This window comes from Mus musculus, chromosome 13 (genome assembly GCF_000001635.26).
Source record: "Mus musculus strain C57BL/6J chromosome 13, GRCm38.p6 C57BL/6J".
NCBI lineage: Eukaryota > Metazoa > Chordata > Mammalia > Rodentia > Muridae > Mus > Mus musculus.
The window spans coordinates 38,641,404-38,659,296 of NC_000079.6; the positions used below are offsets into that span (position 1 = coordinate 38,641,404).

The window sequence follows — 17,893 nt, forward strand, 5'->3', positions numbered from 1 at the left end:
ACTTTTCATCAGCCTTCTTTGGGCCTCCCTCTGCTCAGTGAAAGATGGATTTGGGTAAATTACAAAGCAGTAGGAATTAGTTTTATTCACCGGCAGTATGGGGAATAGAGGCACAGCCTGCAGGAATCCAGGCTCTATAAGCAATTGCAAAAAGAAATTCTCATCTGTGATGTGCTGTGGGTAAGCCTAGAGCTGGGTGTCACAGTGTTAATCAATCCATGCAAGACACAGAGCAGAGGATGCAGAGCCCCTTGTGTGCCTCAAAATCTGCCCAGCAAGAGATATACGACAGTAACTTTTCTCCCAACTGCTTTCGCAATAAAATTCCCCCGGAGCTCCAGGAAGGGCTAGGAATGTAATTCAGCTTCCATAAATCAAGACTAAAATTAAGATGGCCAGATCGTAGCAGCCTGCTCAGGTGTACAGAGAATTTGAAATTTAGTGCCCTGGTGATGGGAAGCAGCAGATTGCCTAACTATGGAGAGAAAGAAGAAATACTGCTCTCCTGGGGTCAAAAAGCTAAATGTTTGAATCCATTACTTCACCACATCTCTGCCAAAGCTAGATTCACATTAAAGTTCTTCTAACATTTGTCTTTTTTTCTTTCCTTTTTTCTTTTTTTAAGGAAAAGTCAAATGTTAAGAAAAAAAATAAGCAAAGAGGCTAGAGTTCACGGTGACTCTTCTGTGACTACTTGTCTAACAGTTGTGCTTTCTATCTGTGGGAGTGACGTACGTGTAGCTGATTACAGGCAGTTCTATACTTTCCTAATCCCAGATCTGTTTAAAATATTATCATCCTATCTTGAAGCTATTCTGGACAGACTTCAAGGAAGAATCTCGTAAATTAGATATGCTTACAAGGGCAGTGAACAGCACGCTTGCTTCCATTCACTCTGCCGTCTTCTTTCCTTCGTCCTTGTGGAAAACCTACGGTGTCTGTTTCTGACCCTAACTACAGGCATACAGAGGTGACATCAAGGAGTAAAAAGTAAAAATTCCCATATAAAGCAGTCTCACTTCATGGAAGATTTCACTTTCTACTGTTGCAGTTACCCACTATCAAGTATACTCCAAAAGTGTAAGTCAAAATCCAAAGAAATAAACAACTCACCTGTTACACCGTGAGTAAACAACTCACCTGTTACACCGTGAGTAAACAACTCACCTGTTACACCGTGAGTAAACAACTCACCTGTTACACCGTGAGTAAACAACTCACCTATAACACCGTGAGTAAACAACTCACCTGTTACACCGTGAGTAAACAACTCACCTGTTACACCGTGAGTAAACAACTCACCTGTTACACCGTGAGTAAACAACTCACCTGTTACACCGTGAGTAAACAACTCACCTGTTACACCGTGAGTAAACAACTCACCTGTTACACCGTGAGTAAACAACTCACCTGTTACACCGTGAGTAAACAACTCACCTGTTACACCGTGAGTAAACAACTCACCTGTTACACCGTGAGTAAACAACTCACCTGTTACACCGTGAGTAAACAACTCACCTATAACACCGTGAGTAAACAACTCACCTGTTACACCGTGAGTAAACAACTCACCTGTTACACCGTGAGTAAACAACTCACCTGTTACACCGTGAGTAAACAACTCACCTATAACACCGTGAGTAAACAACTCACCTGTTACACCGTGAGTAAACAACTCACCTGTTACACCGTGAGTAAACAACTCACCTATAACACCGTGAGTAAACAACTCACCTGTTACACCGTGAGTAAACAACTCACCTGTTACACCGTGAGTAAACAACTCACCTGTTACACCGTGAGTAAACAACTCACCTGTTACACCGTGAGTAAACAACTCACCTGTTACACCGTGAGTAAACAACTCACCTGTTACACCGTGAGTAAACAACTCACCTGTTACACCGTGAGTAAACAACTCACCTATAACACCGTGAGTAAACAACTCACCTGTTACACCGTGAGTAAACAACTCACCTGTTACACCGTGAGTAAACAACTCACCTGTTACACCGTGAGTAAACAACTCACCTGTTACACCGTGAGTAAACAACTCACCTGTTACACCGTGAGTAAACAACTCACCTGTTACACCGTGAGTAAACAACTCACCTGTTACACCGTGAGTAAACAACTCACCTGTTACACCGTGAGTAAACAACTCACTTGTTACACTGTGAGTAAACTGGAGCAGCAGGATGAACTTCTTCTGTCCTACCTGCCCCTATTACCTTTGTCCAGTGTAGCCACATTGTATATTCTACCCACCCACCAGTCAGTAACTATGCTGACTGCCAGATTAACTGTTGTGTCAGAAACACATTGCTGTAACGGTTCAACCTTACTCTATCATTTATTGGCTTTTACCTTATCTAATTTATAATCTTCATCAAACGCGTGCACATATAGAGAAAAGCATGGTAGATGCAGAGTTTGGTGCGAGCTGTGGCTTCAGTCACCAGGTGGACCTTCTTAGCATGTATCTGCCTGCAGATAGAAAGTGGGAGGCAGCTGTTTGTCGAAACCTTACTGAAATAATCCACTAACTGGATGAGGTATTCAGCAGGGAAGTCAGCTCATAATGAATGATTTCCTGCAATTATGTCCATGAACAAATGGCCTTTTTTTGGGTATCGCTTCCTTATTTTAAACTAGCATTTGCTCTAATGACTGAATAAAAGCCATGGGGTCTTGACCCAAGTGCAAAGCTTTCCCGCAAAGTTTGCGAGTGGAATGAAGGTGTGAAAAACATCAGGGCAGGAGAATCAGTGAGCAATATGGTGGATAGGTTGTCACCAACCCGGAAAGGTCATACAATTCTCATTTATTACATTTCCATTGGAGGTATTGTCTAGCATGTGGCAGAGTCTGCCCTCCGTGCTTTGTGAGTCAGTATGAGTTAACATGAAGATGCCAGTACAGGGCCCAGAACACAGTAGGTGGTTCCACTTAATACTTAGTATTTACTTCCAGAGAATGGTGGGGCCAGGAAGCCCCCAAAAGAACACGTTGTGTGCCCTGCCCCAGGAATTTGGTCCCAGACTGTTATAGTCTCTGAAGCCAAGAGTGTGTAAGAGTGTGCCGTATGCTGTGCCCGGATCGAGAACCCTAACCATGGCAAGTGTTAAATTAAATACACTTGCAGTAGACACTCAGCAGTCAGCAAACGGATCTGGGGGCATTAGAGACAGAAAGGGTGGGAAAGAGGCATCCACTTCTCAAAACAGCACACATCTGAGTGGTCGCAGTTTTCCAAGCATCTCACAGACGTCTGTCTCAGACGTAAAGTAGGCACAAAGGTATGTCTCTTGTTCAACATCTTGAAGGAAACAAGGACTGGAGCGTAAAGATGGTGATGTGAATTCATTTTTCCCCATGATTAGATGATTTGCTGCCTTTTGTCTTATGCCAGAGGATTCAACGTGCTGATCAGGCAGGCATCTCAAGGACGGCAGGTGGGGAGGACCAACATGTAGTTTTTATGATTACCATCAAAAGTGAAACAAGACCAGCAACCTCTGGGAGGAATCTCATCAGCTCCATCAACTTAGCCAGGGTCATCACTAACCCAGGGTAAAGGCGTTCTCCTCATTCCGACTCAATGCAGTCATGTTTAGAAGTGACGTTTTGCTGTGCTCAAAAATCATGAGCTTAATGACAAAAAGAGGACTCATCCCAAGAGCTGAATATTTCCAAATCTTGCTCTCTCCCTGGAACTTTGAATCATACCACCTAGGACACTCTCCCTTCTCTGCCTCTCCCAGTGCTGGGGACTGAACACAGGACCTAGTGCGTGCTAGGCAAGTACTCTCTCATTGAGTTACACCCTGGCCCTACATTGTTTTCTCAAATCCAAGTTTCCCTGTGTAGGCTAGGCTGGCCTTGGAGTGGTCTGTTCTCACTCAGCCATACTATGGCTGGGTTACAAACACATGATATACCTGAGTCCTCCTCTCTTATTTGGGAAGATGAGCTCTCTCTCAATAACCTGTCAGTATTAAACCAATGAGAGCGAGTTACAGCAAGAATAGAGCCATGGTTAACAGTGTCCCTGTTCTTCTTGGCACTGCATCAGCGGACTCTTTTAGCGCTGGCTTTTGGTTGAGATGAGATGGTGAATAAAGCCCAGTTTCTATTGTCACTACATTTTTCAATATGGCCAACAAGAGAAAGGCAGCATTAGCTTAAGAGGAATGCATTTAACTCCCTGGTGGTGGGGGTGGGGCGCTCAGTGATGTGGTTCACCTCAGTAGATACTGACTACAGGAAAGATAACAAACAAAAGTTGATTTTTAAAACCACATTTACTAGCTCACATAAATATTTTGAGAACAAATATATATAACTTCCCTTTCTGATTCCTCAACATAATTTGTCATAGGTTTTAGTAAATAAACTACAATAAATATCTAAGAGAAAAATAAATTTTAAAAACACGAAAAAAGTAAACAGCCAGATGTGACATCAATAGGGGCTTTTTTTTTAAAGTTGAGCCACTGATTTTCAACTGTTACCAAAATCAACTTTGTTCATAAAAACAAGATCTGTAATTTGATCCTGATTTGTTTGGATAACAGCTGATTTTTACATTAAAAAAATTACGAAGCCTCAACTACAGGACAAATAAAACATTTAGACTTGAGCTTACACTTTAAAAATTCTACCAACATTAACAAAGAAACAATGATGCCATATTAATTTACATTAGTACCATGGTCCAAGATACATTTTCCATTACACTTCTGGCTGCTGCACAGCGAGGGCTTCTAGTGGGAGTTAGCATAGAGTCTGTTCTTGATGAAGACAATACTGGACAGATGTTGCCTGATGTCTGGGTAATGTTGAATGTGACAAAACCAGCGAGACACATTAAGATATTTCTCCTTTTCTTGAACTGTCAGGTCAACCTAAGCAGAGATTAAAAACACAACATATAATATTCACTGTACATGAGCAGAGCTGTCAGCACTAGGAGGTGACTGACAGAAACTGAAAAACACCCAATTCCCCAGTCTTCAAAGCCAACATATTTATACTGAAGTGAAAGCTGCAGACAGTTGTGATAGCAATATATTTGCTTAATATTTTAATGTGCAGTTCAGAACCAGATGTGCTTTCTAAGAAAATACCAAGCTTTCCATAAATATGAAAACCGACATTAATACAAAATTTAAAGGCCCAAAGAGGTTTTCACTTTACTGAAAAAAGAAAAGGAGAGATAAGAGTTTTCAAAAGACTAAGATATGATTGATTCGTCCTTTTTAGTAAGCCTCCAAAATGAAGAGTTTTTGATATCTAACATACTTAACAAAGGAACATTATGTTAATAAAAAGAAAAATTATGTATATATATAGAGAGGGAGAGACACAGACAAAGAGAGAAAGAAGCAGAAAACTGCTGCTCTCCTTCTTAAATTCAAAGGGAGACACCACCCTCAAAGACATTGATCTGCTTAGTTTAAGTGCTTACAGCTTAATAGAAAGGCTCTGTCTAGTGACACATGGTTGGAAGAATGGCTGATTAAATACACAGCACACCTCACTCTATGAGCAGTAAAAATCTGTGCTTTAGTGGGCACAGCAGTGATTCCCAACCCTCAGTATCTCCAACTCAAAGGGAGAGGCACTTATGCCCTTGGGATCAGATTCCAAAGTAGGTGGTGACTCAAGACTTTCCCTAAGGCAAACTTTAGGATTAAGTTGTTCAGTAAAGAGGAAGCCATGCAAGGAATTATGGTTTAGACCCTTCACCTGTGCATAATTCAACATTTACTGAAAGGACAGTCAAGTCTCTATAACACAAAGAAAATAAAAACAAAACCAGCTTGGGCCCCACAAGTCTCACACGCAAGGAGGTCTGCATGCCTGCAGGCTTTAACAAGGTGATATCCCAAGGCTGTGTGTGTGTAAGTGTGCCTATTAGGAGACCTGCCAAGTCACAGTACCTAGCAAGTGAAGGACAAATTAGTGTGCAGTAACTTCCAGAACACAGAACATAAATAACAAATGAGCAAACATTGTATTTGTGAACTTATTTGACTTGTTGACCAGAGTCTCATTGCTGTGTTACATACACATGTGAGCTTCACACACCAGAGTCCAGCACCCAGGCCGATATAGCAAATAATAAAACCGAACTGACCTTGTTTCAAGAGGAGTAGGTCTGTGACTAGTTGTCAGAAAGACCTATCGCTTGTCTGGAACAAATTCATCACATGGAGATTATAATCCCATGTATTACTCAAGAAGACTGAGCAAGAAAGTCTTTTTTAGTGTAAAGACAATTTTTTAAAAAAAGAAGTATTTGTTTTATGTATGGGTATATTGTAGCTATCTCCAGACATACCAGAAGATGGCATCAGATCCCATTACAGATGGTTGCGAGCCACCATGTGGTTGCTGGGAATTGAACTCAGGACCTCTGGAAGAACAGTCAATGCTCTTAACCACTGAGCCATCTCTCCAGCTCATACATTCCTGATTTTTAGGTTTGAAATAAAAGCATCTAATACATTTAACTAGAAAAGATAAAGTAGTCACTTGTGGGACTTAGTCTGCACTCAGAAAACACTTTGTAAATGAAATAATTTTTTTTAGCTCTACCAATATATTATAAATATCACCAAAGACTTCAAGAGAAGCTTGAGTTCTTGTTTGCTCTTTTTGCTGTTGTTTGGTTGGTGTAAAAACTGAATATGGGTCTTGACATGGCGGGCCAGTGTTGTCCACTGAGTTGCCTCTAAGCCCCCTAAATGCAAACTTTTGCCTTTAATCCCAGCACTTGGGAGGCAGAGGCAGGTGGATTTTTGAGTTCGAGGCCAGCCTGGTCTACAAAGTGAGTTCCAGGACAGCCAGGGCTACACAGAGAAACCCTGTCTCAAAAAACAAACAAACAAAAAGTTTAGGGGATGGGGTGTAGCTCCTTAGTAGCAGAATGCACTCCTAGCTAGCTAGCCTAGGTTCCTTTCCCAGAACCAACTCTAAAATGAAAGAATTAACAATGACTTTCTTAGAATTTTAGAACTATTTCATTACAACAATACTTGACAACTTAACAATTTCCCTGGAGTTATTTTTCAGGAGGAACTATTCAGTAGGAATAATTATTTGTCTTCAGCCTGCGCACTGATATTTTGAACCAGGTGAAAAGGAGGTATTCGTGTGTGTGTGTGTGTGTGTGTGTGTGTGTGTGTGTGTATGTGTGTGTGTGTGTGTGTGTGTGTGTGTGTGTGTGTGTGTGTGTATACACATTTGCTAACATACAGAACTAGCATTTGTTGCTACCAGGCCTGTTATTTAAGAGAATAAGAACTGAAGATATAAACCAAAATAAATATTCTCCAACCTACACACTTCACACTTGTAGTCTCTAAAGACTACAGTCCAACCTAAGGATAAAATAATTTTTATTCTCATAGCTTCTAATCTCCTAATAGTTTTCAAATTAATCCGACAATGTTTGGATCTTGGTCTATTGCGTGGTATTCTCAGTGACTCAAGCTAATGTCCTCTGACAAGTCAGGCCTCTTTCTGAGTCTAAGAAAATGGGGGCTGAACTTGACACATGACTTATGGTGTTTATTTTTTTGGTAAACATTTTGCACATAAAGTTACTGTCAATAAACTAAGCAAAAGATACTTCTTCTTACCAAACTCTTCTTAGAAACGGTTCTGATGTGATGACCCCCGGGCAATTTCATTTATAAGGCTGGCTTTCCAACATCCCCTCCTAGTTACTTTCCTTTTTTCCCAGGAGGAAGATATCACAAACGCTGCTTCCTGCTTCTCAGGTCTAGACAACAGTGTCTGTCTGGTGGGGCTGGCCCATTCTCCTACTTAACTCACTTCTGTTTATGTTGGAACTCAGTAGGAACCTTAAAGCCAAACAGATAACATTCTGACTTGCTTATTTTCCAGTAAGACGTGTAGGCAACACTCCAGTCCACTCTGCAGCCTGGCACTAGTGCTGCCTTCTAGGCTATCTCAGGACAACCAGGATTGTCAGTGTTCCTTGTTTCATAGCTGTCCCTTCCCCTCTCCTTTCCTTCTCAAAGACTCCATGTTCCACTGGTGCTCCAGGCTCAGAACAAATGCATTTCAGCTCACAACGATCTTACGGGCCAGCCACAGCATTAAAAAGTATTCTAACACTCTCAAGGCAGTCTCCCATGGACTCACCGGGAAAGCGATCACTGGCCACTAGCGTTGGGATCAACACAAACAATAATGAGCACTGGAGGCCTGATCTCAGAACCTCCTAGCCATTGCTGTAACACTGGGCTTCCAATAGGAACCATCTAAGGACGATTTCATGACCCAAAGGTTCCCGTGCTGATCAGAGAGTAAGGATTTAACAACATCAGAAGGTAAGTGAGGAGATGCAGGATTGGGGACATCAACACACTGCTGAATGGATCAAAGCTGGAAAAGCTGAAAAACACACAAGCAGGTGGCCAAGCCAGACCTCACATCTGTGCACAAACCTACTATCGAGCAGACACCTTTCTCAGTCTACCCCGATCCAATCACAAAGATCTCTCTCAACACCATGCTGCAACCTTGTCACCTGGAAGGTTTTAGTTAATGGGGCCTACTCCTGTCTGCGGATACCTTGCCTGCTCTTTGATTGGGAGAAGATACACACTTTGACTTATATAATCCAAAGCAACGGTCAAAGAAATTTAGGAATTATTCTATTAAATGTTGCTTTAAAAATGATCACCATAAGCCAGGTGATGGTGTACATGTCTTTAATTTCAGCACTTGGGAGGCAGGCAGGTCTCTGGGCTCAAGGCCAGCCTGTCCATAGAGCAAGTTCTAAGACATCCAGGACTACACAGAGAAATCATCTCCAAAAAAAAAATATAATAATTTTAATCATAACAGTCACTACAGGTATAGAAGGCACATATTCCAGAATAGACAATATAAGTAGGTATAAATGGGTATTAAGAAAGCCCCGATTTTAATATTCAGAACTGAGAAAAACAGTTTTAAGTTTCCTGAAAGCCAAGGCCTTCCAAGTTTCGTGACTCATAGTTGAATAAATGCAGCTGGAGCTAGGAGTATTTTGCACTATAGAATTATGACTGTATTCACTACTCTGGAAGAGAAATGTTGCGTAAGTTCTCCCATGATCTGCATTGAGCCAGCAGAGGAAAATACAAACACATAAGAGTTCCATACACTTTCTAACACCTTTGGTTTGAATTAGGAGAATTCTTCCTTCTTAAGGACAGGAAGCCTAATGCCCTGCAGACCATCACCAGCTCAGTCGCCTCACACTTCTCCCAGCACTAAGCTTTCAGTAGTAACACCAAATATGTCTGCCGCAGCCTCATTCAGGTCAAGTCAGGCTCCCCAAGCTCACAGATAGTCCATTTGCCACCAGGAGAGAAGCTCAGATACGTTAGCAGCAAACCCTCTTGACCTTGGAGGCCTTTTTCGTTTTGAAATGAGGTGAGCTGTGCCACGTCATCATTCTAAGTTCACAAAGCTACTAAAACAGAGTGACCTAGGACGGGACGAAGAGGCTGCTGTGACTCGTGTTTCAGCGTCTGATGACGCTTTCTCCACATGTAAATACACTGAAGAACAGAACTAACGACTGCATCACTGTAGGTGAAAACAGGAACAGACACAGTACAGGGTACTGAATACTGCTAATCCCACAAGCCTGCGCCTGGATAAGCCAGGAGGGGCTAAGGAATAAGACACCCACTTCCACATTCCTTGGCTTTGTGTGATGAGTCCTGAGTCTTCCAAGCTCAGGACCGTCCACTTACTTACTCCATTCCACTCTCCTGCAGAGCGATGAACAGCTTTCTTTTACAGCAGACATGCTGCTTTTTGATGAGGAACGATAGATATGGCCAATCTACATGTTAGAAGTATTGGCAGCTGAATAGAGAAACTTTATATAACAATGACAGATTCTTTGGCTAGTCAAGGGCAATTGTATTCTGTACATAATTGTCATGAGTCTTTATCCGGCATCACCTGACCCTTAAGTGATCAAATTATATTCTGATGAGAAATCAGTACTTGGTTCTGTTTTCTCTAATTTGATGTTTTTATGTAGAACAGCCTATCCAACGAGATTAGTAGTTCCTTGAAAATAAAGGTTAATACTCCTTTTGTGTCCCTCTCAAATACAGACTAGTGGGCATGAGCAGGAGGCTCTGGATCATTTTAAACATATAATAGGGAGTACTGTGCTAAGCCAAACAACCTGGCCACTCCAACGTTACATATGTTTGGGTTATGGAAGCCTGACTGCACCCTCTTGAGAAAACAAAGACTTCTCTGTCCTGTATCTCATTATGTAGTTCTGGCTAGCCTTGAACTTGTGGCAGACCTTGTGCCTCAGCCTTCCAAGTGCTAGGATTATAGGTGTATGCCAGCACACCCAACTTGAGGAACAACTGTTAATAAAATCAAGTGAATTCAAATTGAGAAAGAAGCATGGCTTACGTGGAGGACTAACGATACAACTCAATGTCTGCGGGAAGCTGGTGCTATCCAGTACCATGTTGTCGGCACTGGAGTAAGAGCAGGCTACGCTCTCATGGTGAGGGAGGGAATGACGTGTGTGTGTGTGTGTGTGTGTGTGTGTGTGTGTGTGTGTGCGCGCGCGCGCTCGTATGCAGTGCAGATTGGATTGTTCTAGTATCTCTGCTCTGTGGTTGGCTCACGCAGGTAACATGGAACCCGCCACTGTAGAGGGTAGAATCTAAAGGCACTGCTTCTTACTCTGGTAGCTTATGGCTTACAAAGGGCTACTCTACACACTAAGACACTCAAGAAAGATCTGCTTTGGTCCATGCAAACATATTTACACATGTATATATGTATTCTATTCCTTGAACAGTATACAAGAATGTTCAAAACACGTACTTAGTATTATTAAAGAAGCCTGACTGTATAAGATATGCTGGGAACTATGCCAGACAGAAAAGAAATGTCTACATCTACGACTTAAGCAGTTTGTGACAGAGATTTTCAAAGAGCGATTACAGCATAAGCAAATAAACCCGAGCTGAAGGAAGTCCTCCAAGGGCCAAACAGAGACAGAGGGAGCATTTCAGCAGGCTTCAGGAGCCGAGGCAGACCCCAGCAAGGAGGCAGAGCTGGAGCAGACATCTGCTAGGAAGGATGCAGCGAGGACCAGGATGCATCAGAGGAGAGCAGTCCAGACACGGGTAGGAAAAGCACAGTTAGCCAGCAGGCTTTAGGGTGCTACAGCTCAGGCAAAGCCCCAGGGACACAGCCAGCCAGCAAGGGTGGCAGGAGCCAGAGGAAAGCGCTCCCAGGCTGACAAATGCACTTGCATGGGATTCAGGAACTACTGAGTTACTGAGAAAGTAAAAACTTGGCCTTAAGAAAGGCTGGCCTACTGGCCACCAGCCTCATCTCAAACAGCCTGTCTCATCTGCGTCTTCTTTATACAGACTAGAGACAATAAAACTGACCAATGCTCAGGCAAAAGTCACTCAGGATCCTGGGAAAAATGAGATTGGTGCAAGAGGATCCAGCAAGTGGAAACCTGGGCCCTGACTGGGATCATGGAGTGGAGAGTATAGAAAAATGTTATGAAGTCTTCTGTCAAAATGGAAGAAAGAGGTGGTGGTGTGAGGAGTTGATTTTTTTTTTTTTAAGATTTATTTATTTAATGTATTCACCATTGCTGTCTTCAGACACCCCAGAAGAGGGCATCAGACCCCATTACAGATGGTTGTGAGCCACCATGTGGTTGCTGGGATTTAAACTCAGGCCCTCTGGAAGAGCAGTCAGTGCTATTAACCACTGAGCCATCTCTCCAGCCCAGAGAGATTCTTTAAGGCAGAGAAAAAGGTCGACATGACACACTGACTGTGCTCAGGACCAGAGCCTCCCACTTAGCTATGAGTTAGGACTGGCTTCACTGGGGCTCAGCTAACTGCCCACTCAGGAAAAGTGCAAGGAGCAAGGAGCGCACACTTCTACAGAATAAAGAACACTGAGAAGGAAACAGGGAGTGTCTCATTGTAAGTAAAACGCAGATGACACGTGATTGAAAGTGTAGAGACTAGCCAAGTACTTAGAGGATAAGTATGAAGGAATGAGAGAAAGAAGAAAACAAAGTTTGGGTGATAACCCAGAAAGGACTGGCATGGAAGGGAGATGAGGTAAGAGACTAGAAAATTCCCTTCTTGTAGAGGAATTCTAATTCAGCAACATGGCTGCTCTGGCAAGAGATCACATCCAAAACCTTCTGGGTCTATAGGCTACGCCACCTCTCCACAGAACAGCAGTGGAAACAGAAACTACTTAAGAGAACAGCAGTGGAAGAGAGGTGACTTAAGAGGCAGTACAGAAACACACAGAGAGAGGGGGGGGGGGGGAGAGGGAGAGAGGGAGAGAGGGAGAGAGGGAGAGAGGGAGAGAGAGAGAGAGAATGAGAATTTACCAGTACAGTTTTATAGACAGGCAGCAGGTGAAGCCAGAATGAGCCAGAGAATGAGACGGTGCCAGAAGATTAAACATATAGTTATACTTAATCTAAGGCCAAGCAGAGCAACTTAGTCAGAAGCAGAAAGAATCTAACTTGAATCAGTCGGCTTGGAGAGGAGTTTGTGCCAGAACGCTGAGCTGACCAGCCAACCAGAGTTCAGAAAGAGCTAGAAAGAGTGAGTTTATTTAGCAGTTAAGTCTCTGAGGCTGAAACATTCTAGGTCTAGGTTAGTAGACAGAGGCTGGGAGCTGAAGCCTTCAAGGTCCAGGATACAGAATATTAGACTGAATGGAGGCTAGAAGCTTCCAGGTCTAGGCATAGAGAGAATAACAATGCTCTGGGCTCAGCCCAAGCCATGTCTTTGTAAATCTTGGGAATGGCTCTCACCTCATCACTTCATGTGAGGAAATGAGAGCAGCATTTACATTTCTTACATTACACTGCCTAAGACCCGAAACGGGAGAGGAGGTGGGTAAGGATTTATAAACAGGTGGGCTGAAGAGGAAAGAACTCAGTTAACGAAGAGGAAGACTGTGAAGGAGAAATGGCAACCAAGTCAGACAGATAAGGATCTAGAGAGGAAGGAGAGCAGACTAAGTAAGCCTAGCTGCAATCGGAGGGAAAACTTCCTAAGGCTAGCAACCTATACTCATGCAATTTCTAAACCAGAGCTCTTTGTACACAAAAACGAAGACATTTAACATGGCGGTGACTCTCCAGCACAGCAAGCTGAAGGGAAGCGGCGGAAGTATTTAAGTAAACCAGAGTCATCAAATTAGGTTACAATTAGCAATCAAGACGCTTGACTCAAGAGCATGGGCAGGAAGGTGCACAGAAGATGGGGTTCTGGGGGTGGAGGGGATGACGACAGAGCCAGAGGCAGTAGCTGTGGAGGAAGAACAGAAGCAAAAGGGAAAATGCAGCTGCCAAGAGCAGATGAGAGAGAGCAACTCTGCAGACAGACTGTGGCAAGTGCTGCCTACAGGGCCTTGTTTTAAAATAACTTTCAACTTTTGATATGGATGATTAAAATTCACAACGTTAAAAAAATGATCCCGACTACTACAGAGAACAACCCTACTAGCGCCTAAATACTCACTATAAAGCGGTGGAGGCCGTAGTACAGCAGGATGTCCGCCAGGGTGATGTTATGTCCTGCAAGGTAGACTTTATCTTCAAGATAGGAATTAAGATCCTAGAGAAGAAAAGTGCTTTGATTTAGAAACAATGACAATGAAGCTCTTCTGGCCTGTGACTTAAAACACCTAGAAGCCACCCAGAAGAAAAATACTGAGACTTAATTTCGTAAACCTAATCTTTAAGTTGGATGTGATGGCTCACATAAGTAAAGCCCAGAACTCGGGAGGAGAATGAGGCAGGAGGGTTGGCGGGGAGAAATTGTGAGGAGATCTTTTGGAAACAAAAAATTGCTAATAACAAAGTTTCATTCAAAAATCACAAATGAGAGGTCTCCAAGAGAAACAACATTCCAAGCGCCATCTTTGGCCATGTCAGAGTGCAATGTTTTTGTTCCTGCACTGTATAAACCATGCTCACTCTGGCTGGGGATGGCTCAGTAGGGTGAGTGCCTGCACAAAGGCATGAGGACCTGAGGTGAGACCCCAGCATCCACATAAAAGCTGGGCCCAGTGGTGCATGCTTGTAACCCTAGTGTTGAGGAGGCAGACAGGTACACCCCAGAGCTCACTGGCCAACCTCTCTGGCCATCAGTGAGCTCTGGGTTTACTAAAGAACTAGTCTCAACCAAACAAGGTGGGGAAAGCACAGACCCCTGAGGTTGGCCCCTGACCCCCATCTGCATGTGTATGCACACACACACACACACACACGCACGCACACACACACAGGCACACACACACACACACACACAAACCATGCTCTTGTTAATTTTTTTACAACATAAAAGATTTCGATTTATTGGGTTTTGATACATACATATACACTATCTGTATATAAATATAGTATATAAAAATATATACACACATAATACATATATGTACAAGTATGTATATATTTTAAACACTTTGGGAAATGGCGAAGAAGGCCACCAAATGAAGACCCTGAGGGAAGGCCTTCTGCTTCCTGTGTCCTGCAGCACAGCCTGAAGAGACAGTCAAGATACCTTCAGCAGAGTCTGGGTGTCTTCTTTACTGGAGTGTCCATCTACTCGAGTGACCCTGAACTCTAACCACTGCTGAACCATTGCCTTTTCTTCTGCAGTGCTCCCCAGCAAGTGCTCCTTACTGGCCTGCTTGACTAGATGGGTGGCGATGGTACTCAATCCCATTAGACTCGGGCCATTGTTTGTCTGTAGAACTGGAATCTTAAAAAGAAAAAGAAATTCTTCAGGAAACAAAAACAGAGACCACCGTGATTGTAAACTGGAAGTAAGCACAAAAATCCTCTCATGATAGTAAATTATATATAATGAAAGCTAGGACAGCAGTAGTCATAGGGTCTGGTCTGTAACTTAACAGCATGCTGGGTGACGTAACTTAACAGCATGCTGGGTGACGTAGCTTGCAGTAACACCTACAAAAACTGACAAACATTACGCAGTAATCCACGACTGCTCAGTATTCAATGAGGAAAATCAGAAACCACAATACTTTATTTGGGGGATAAAATCCAAGCCTTGCACTGTGCCACATCCCTTGCCCTAGAACAGTTTACTTCTTACTTAAGCCAAGTCTCCAGAGGTCTGAGGAGACTATGTGTAGAGGTCTGAGGAGACTATGTGTAGAGGTCTGAGGAGACTATGTGTAGAGGTCTGAGGAGACTATGTGTAGAGGTCTGAGGAGACTATATGTAGAGGTCTGAGGAGACTATGTGTAGAGGTCTGAGGAGACTATGTGTAGAGGTCTGAGGAGACTATGTGTAGAGGTCTGAGGAGACTATGTGTAGAGGTCTGAGGAGACTATGTGTAGAGGTCTGAGGAGACTATGTGTAGAGGTCTGAGGAGACTATGTGTAGCAGTGGCTCAGCACCTGGCTTGTCTCTTATACCAATACTCTTTACTCATCTCTAAAACTACCACCACAGGGGAGTGGCCAGGCTGAGACACTTGTACCAGCAACCAGATATTTCCAGCTGTAAGCAATGTTTATCACCTCTTCATGCGATCAGACTTACTCAGGTCACTCAAAATGACAAGGACTGATCTACACGGTGAGTTCCAGGACAGCCAGAGCTACTTAGTGAGACCTTGTCTCCAAAACCAAACCAAACCTAGGACCACCAAACAAAACCCAAACCACCCAACCAAATCTGGGGAGAAAAGAGATGGCTGGGAGGTTAGGAGCACTAGCTGCTCTTCCAGAGGACCTGGGTTCAAGTCTCAGCACCCACATGGCAGTTCTTAACGATTTATATAACACTGAAATGTTGTATATAGGTGTATATATAATCTAACACGCACAATTCTTAATGCATGTTTAATTATCAGAAACATTATTTTCATAACAATTCTGGGATTCCGTAGCCTTCAAAGCAATCACGTTTGGCAGGGTTGGGGGTGGGTTGTTGTTGGTGGTGGTGGTGGTGGTGAGGGGGCAGGTTCTGAGTCCTTAGCCCAGGCTGGCCGAGAACTCTTGGTGATCCACCTTTCTCAGCTCCCCAAGTCCTGATGTGAGCTACTTCTAGCGGGTGGATAAGTAGTAGTTTCCTCATGTACTGATGTACCATAATCTAATGGACCTTGCTCCTACAGTTGGATCCTTAGACTGTTCCTTGTCATTATTATTGGGAATCTCGCTGAGCACATCGTAACTGCTGGTGTACTGTGGTTAGTTTTCAACTAAGGAAACACGGTGATTTCATCTCTAGTCTTTGGTCTGTACTCACAGAAAACCAGAAACTTTCAACTGGGACTCACTGTGAAACGTTTCCATTACACAAGGCACTAAAACCCAACTCTGAACTTCAAACTGAACTTGGTCTAAGACTGAACTTGGGTTTATTCTGTATTGCACTACTCTGTTTTGGGTGGCTTACTGGACCCAAACTTACATAGTAATTCACTGGTTTTCTACATCCTTCCAAGTCTAATCTCTTGAACACCAGCTTCTCACTGAAGCTTAAATCCCACCTCCTCTGTGGCACTGTGCCACTGTCCTCAATGTATTCCTCCCCTGTCGCTTGTCCTATTGGGCCCTTAATTGCTGGTGACTGTCCCTCATGCCTTGAAAGCAAGACTGTCTCTCATGTCTCGGCAAAGCCAAAAAAGAGGGTGTGCAAAGGAAACTGGGCTGAGGACAGAGCACATCACCTCTGGGGAGGATGGCCTTCGCAGCCTACGGCAGGCAAGTCATTTAACCTTTCCAGGTGCCACATTAAGTTACTGTGAACCCCACAATACCGCTACGATTTAGACATTAAAGGAAAAAACAAAACAAAACAAAACCTTTGGGCCCAAACAGGAACAAGCCATCTAGATCTGGAATCCCGTTCAAGGCACACTCTATGGTTTCCCACTACCATTCTTCCTCTAGTACCATCTTTCTACGGCAAATGATGAGTTACAAAGGACTCACTTTCTACACCCTAAGAAATCAGGATTCTTCTATCTCACCAAGCATTCCACTGCCCCACACCCGGAATCTTCCTCAATTCTCTGCACAATGCACATCCAAGCGGGTGTGTCGCCAGAATGAGCAGGGTCCTATTCCGTGTTCCCTCCGCCAGGCGGCTTCCAGGAATCTGTACCGCTCGCCCGGCCAGCCGCTGGAAAGGCGGTCGCTGAATGAAAGGACCAGGCACGGCTAACGGCCGCCTACAGGGATCTGAACCCCTGACTCTGCCCAGGCCTCCGCGAACTGGCTTTCTGCTCCCCGAGGGGAGGACGGTGACATTTGCCTGGAGGTCCAGACCGAGCCACGCGGCCCGCCCCGCACGCACGTGGGGAGCGGAGTCCATTCCGATGCCCCGGCCGGGTCGCGTAGGCTCCGGGTCACCCCGCCGCCCTGCTGCTTTCCTACCGCTGCGCCTCACCTGCCGCTCGCCCTGAGCACTGTACTTATTCCCCGGCTTCAGTCCCAGACTCTTCTCCAGCAGCCTCAACTCCGCGGCCGCCGCCATCTTCTGGCCCAGCTCCTAGGGAGGCGGGGCCTGCACAGCTAGGACCTTGATTGAGCAGGAAGTCCGGCCCCACAGATGTCTCCCACGATTGGCTGGGAGGACGGCAAGCGCGCCTGCGCGAAAGGGGCGGAGTCAGCTCAAGGCAGGGGGCGGTTCGTAATTAAGGGCGGGGCCAACCACATTCGGAGTCCGGTGGATTGCTCACAGTAGGCAGAGGAGAGCACGGAGTGTAGACAGTTTCACAGAAGAATGTATCCGAATCTTAGTTTTGTTTTCTGAGACAGGGTTTCTCTGTATAGCCCT

At 44.1% G+C, this 17,893-nt stretch overlaps 1 protein-coding gene across 1 annotated transcript; it reads right to left on the reverse strand.

Moving 5' to 3' along the window:
* Positions 1-4,287: 4,287 nt before the first annotated feature.
* On the reverse strand, positions 4,288-17,625 carry Eef1e1 (eukaryotic translation elongation factor 1 epsilon 1). Its single transcript, NM_025380.2, has 4 exons — positions 17,504-17,625; positions 14,637-14,837; positions 13,593-13,688; positions 4,288-4,907 (listed from the first exon to the last, which is right to left on the reverse strand). The coding sequence occupies exons 1-4, from the start codon at positions 17,588-17,590 to the stop codon at positions 4,767-4,769; spliced, it is 525 nt and encodes a 174-aa protein (NP_079656.1). The 5' UTR covers positions 17,591-17,625; the 3' UTR covers positions 4,288-4,766.
* Between the last annotated feature and the right edge of the window lie 268 nt (positions 17,626-17,893).

Excerpts from the sequence above, each read along its gene's own strand:
- Eef1e1 (NM_025380.2), bottom strand. The coding sequence starts at position 17,590 with ATGGCGGCGGCCGCGGAGTTGAGGCTGCTGGAGAAGAGTCTGGGACTG. Across the intron at positions 13,689-14,636 it reads ACACCCAGACTCTGCTGAAG|GATCTTAATTCCTATCTTGA; the intron begins GTATCTTGACTG and ends TTTCTTCTCTAG. Across the intron at positions 4,908-13,592 it reads ACGGCCTCCACCGCTTTATA|GTTGACCTGACAGTTCAAGA; the intron begins GTGAGTATTTAG and ends ATCTCTGCTTAG.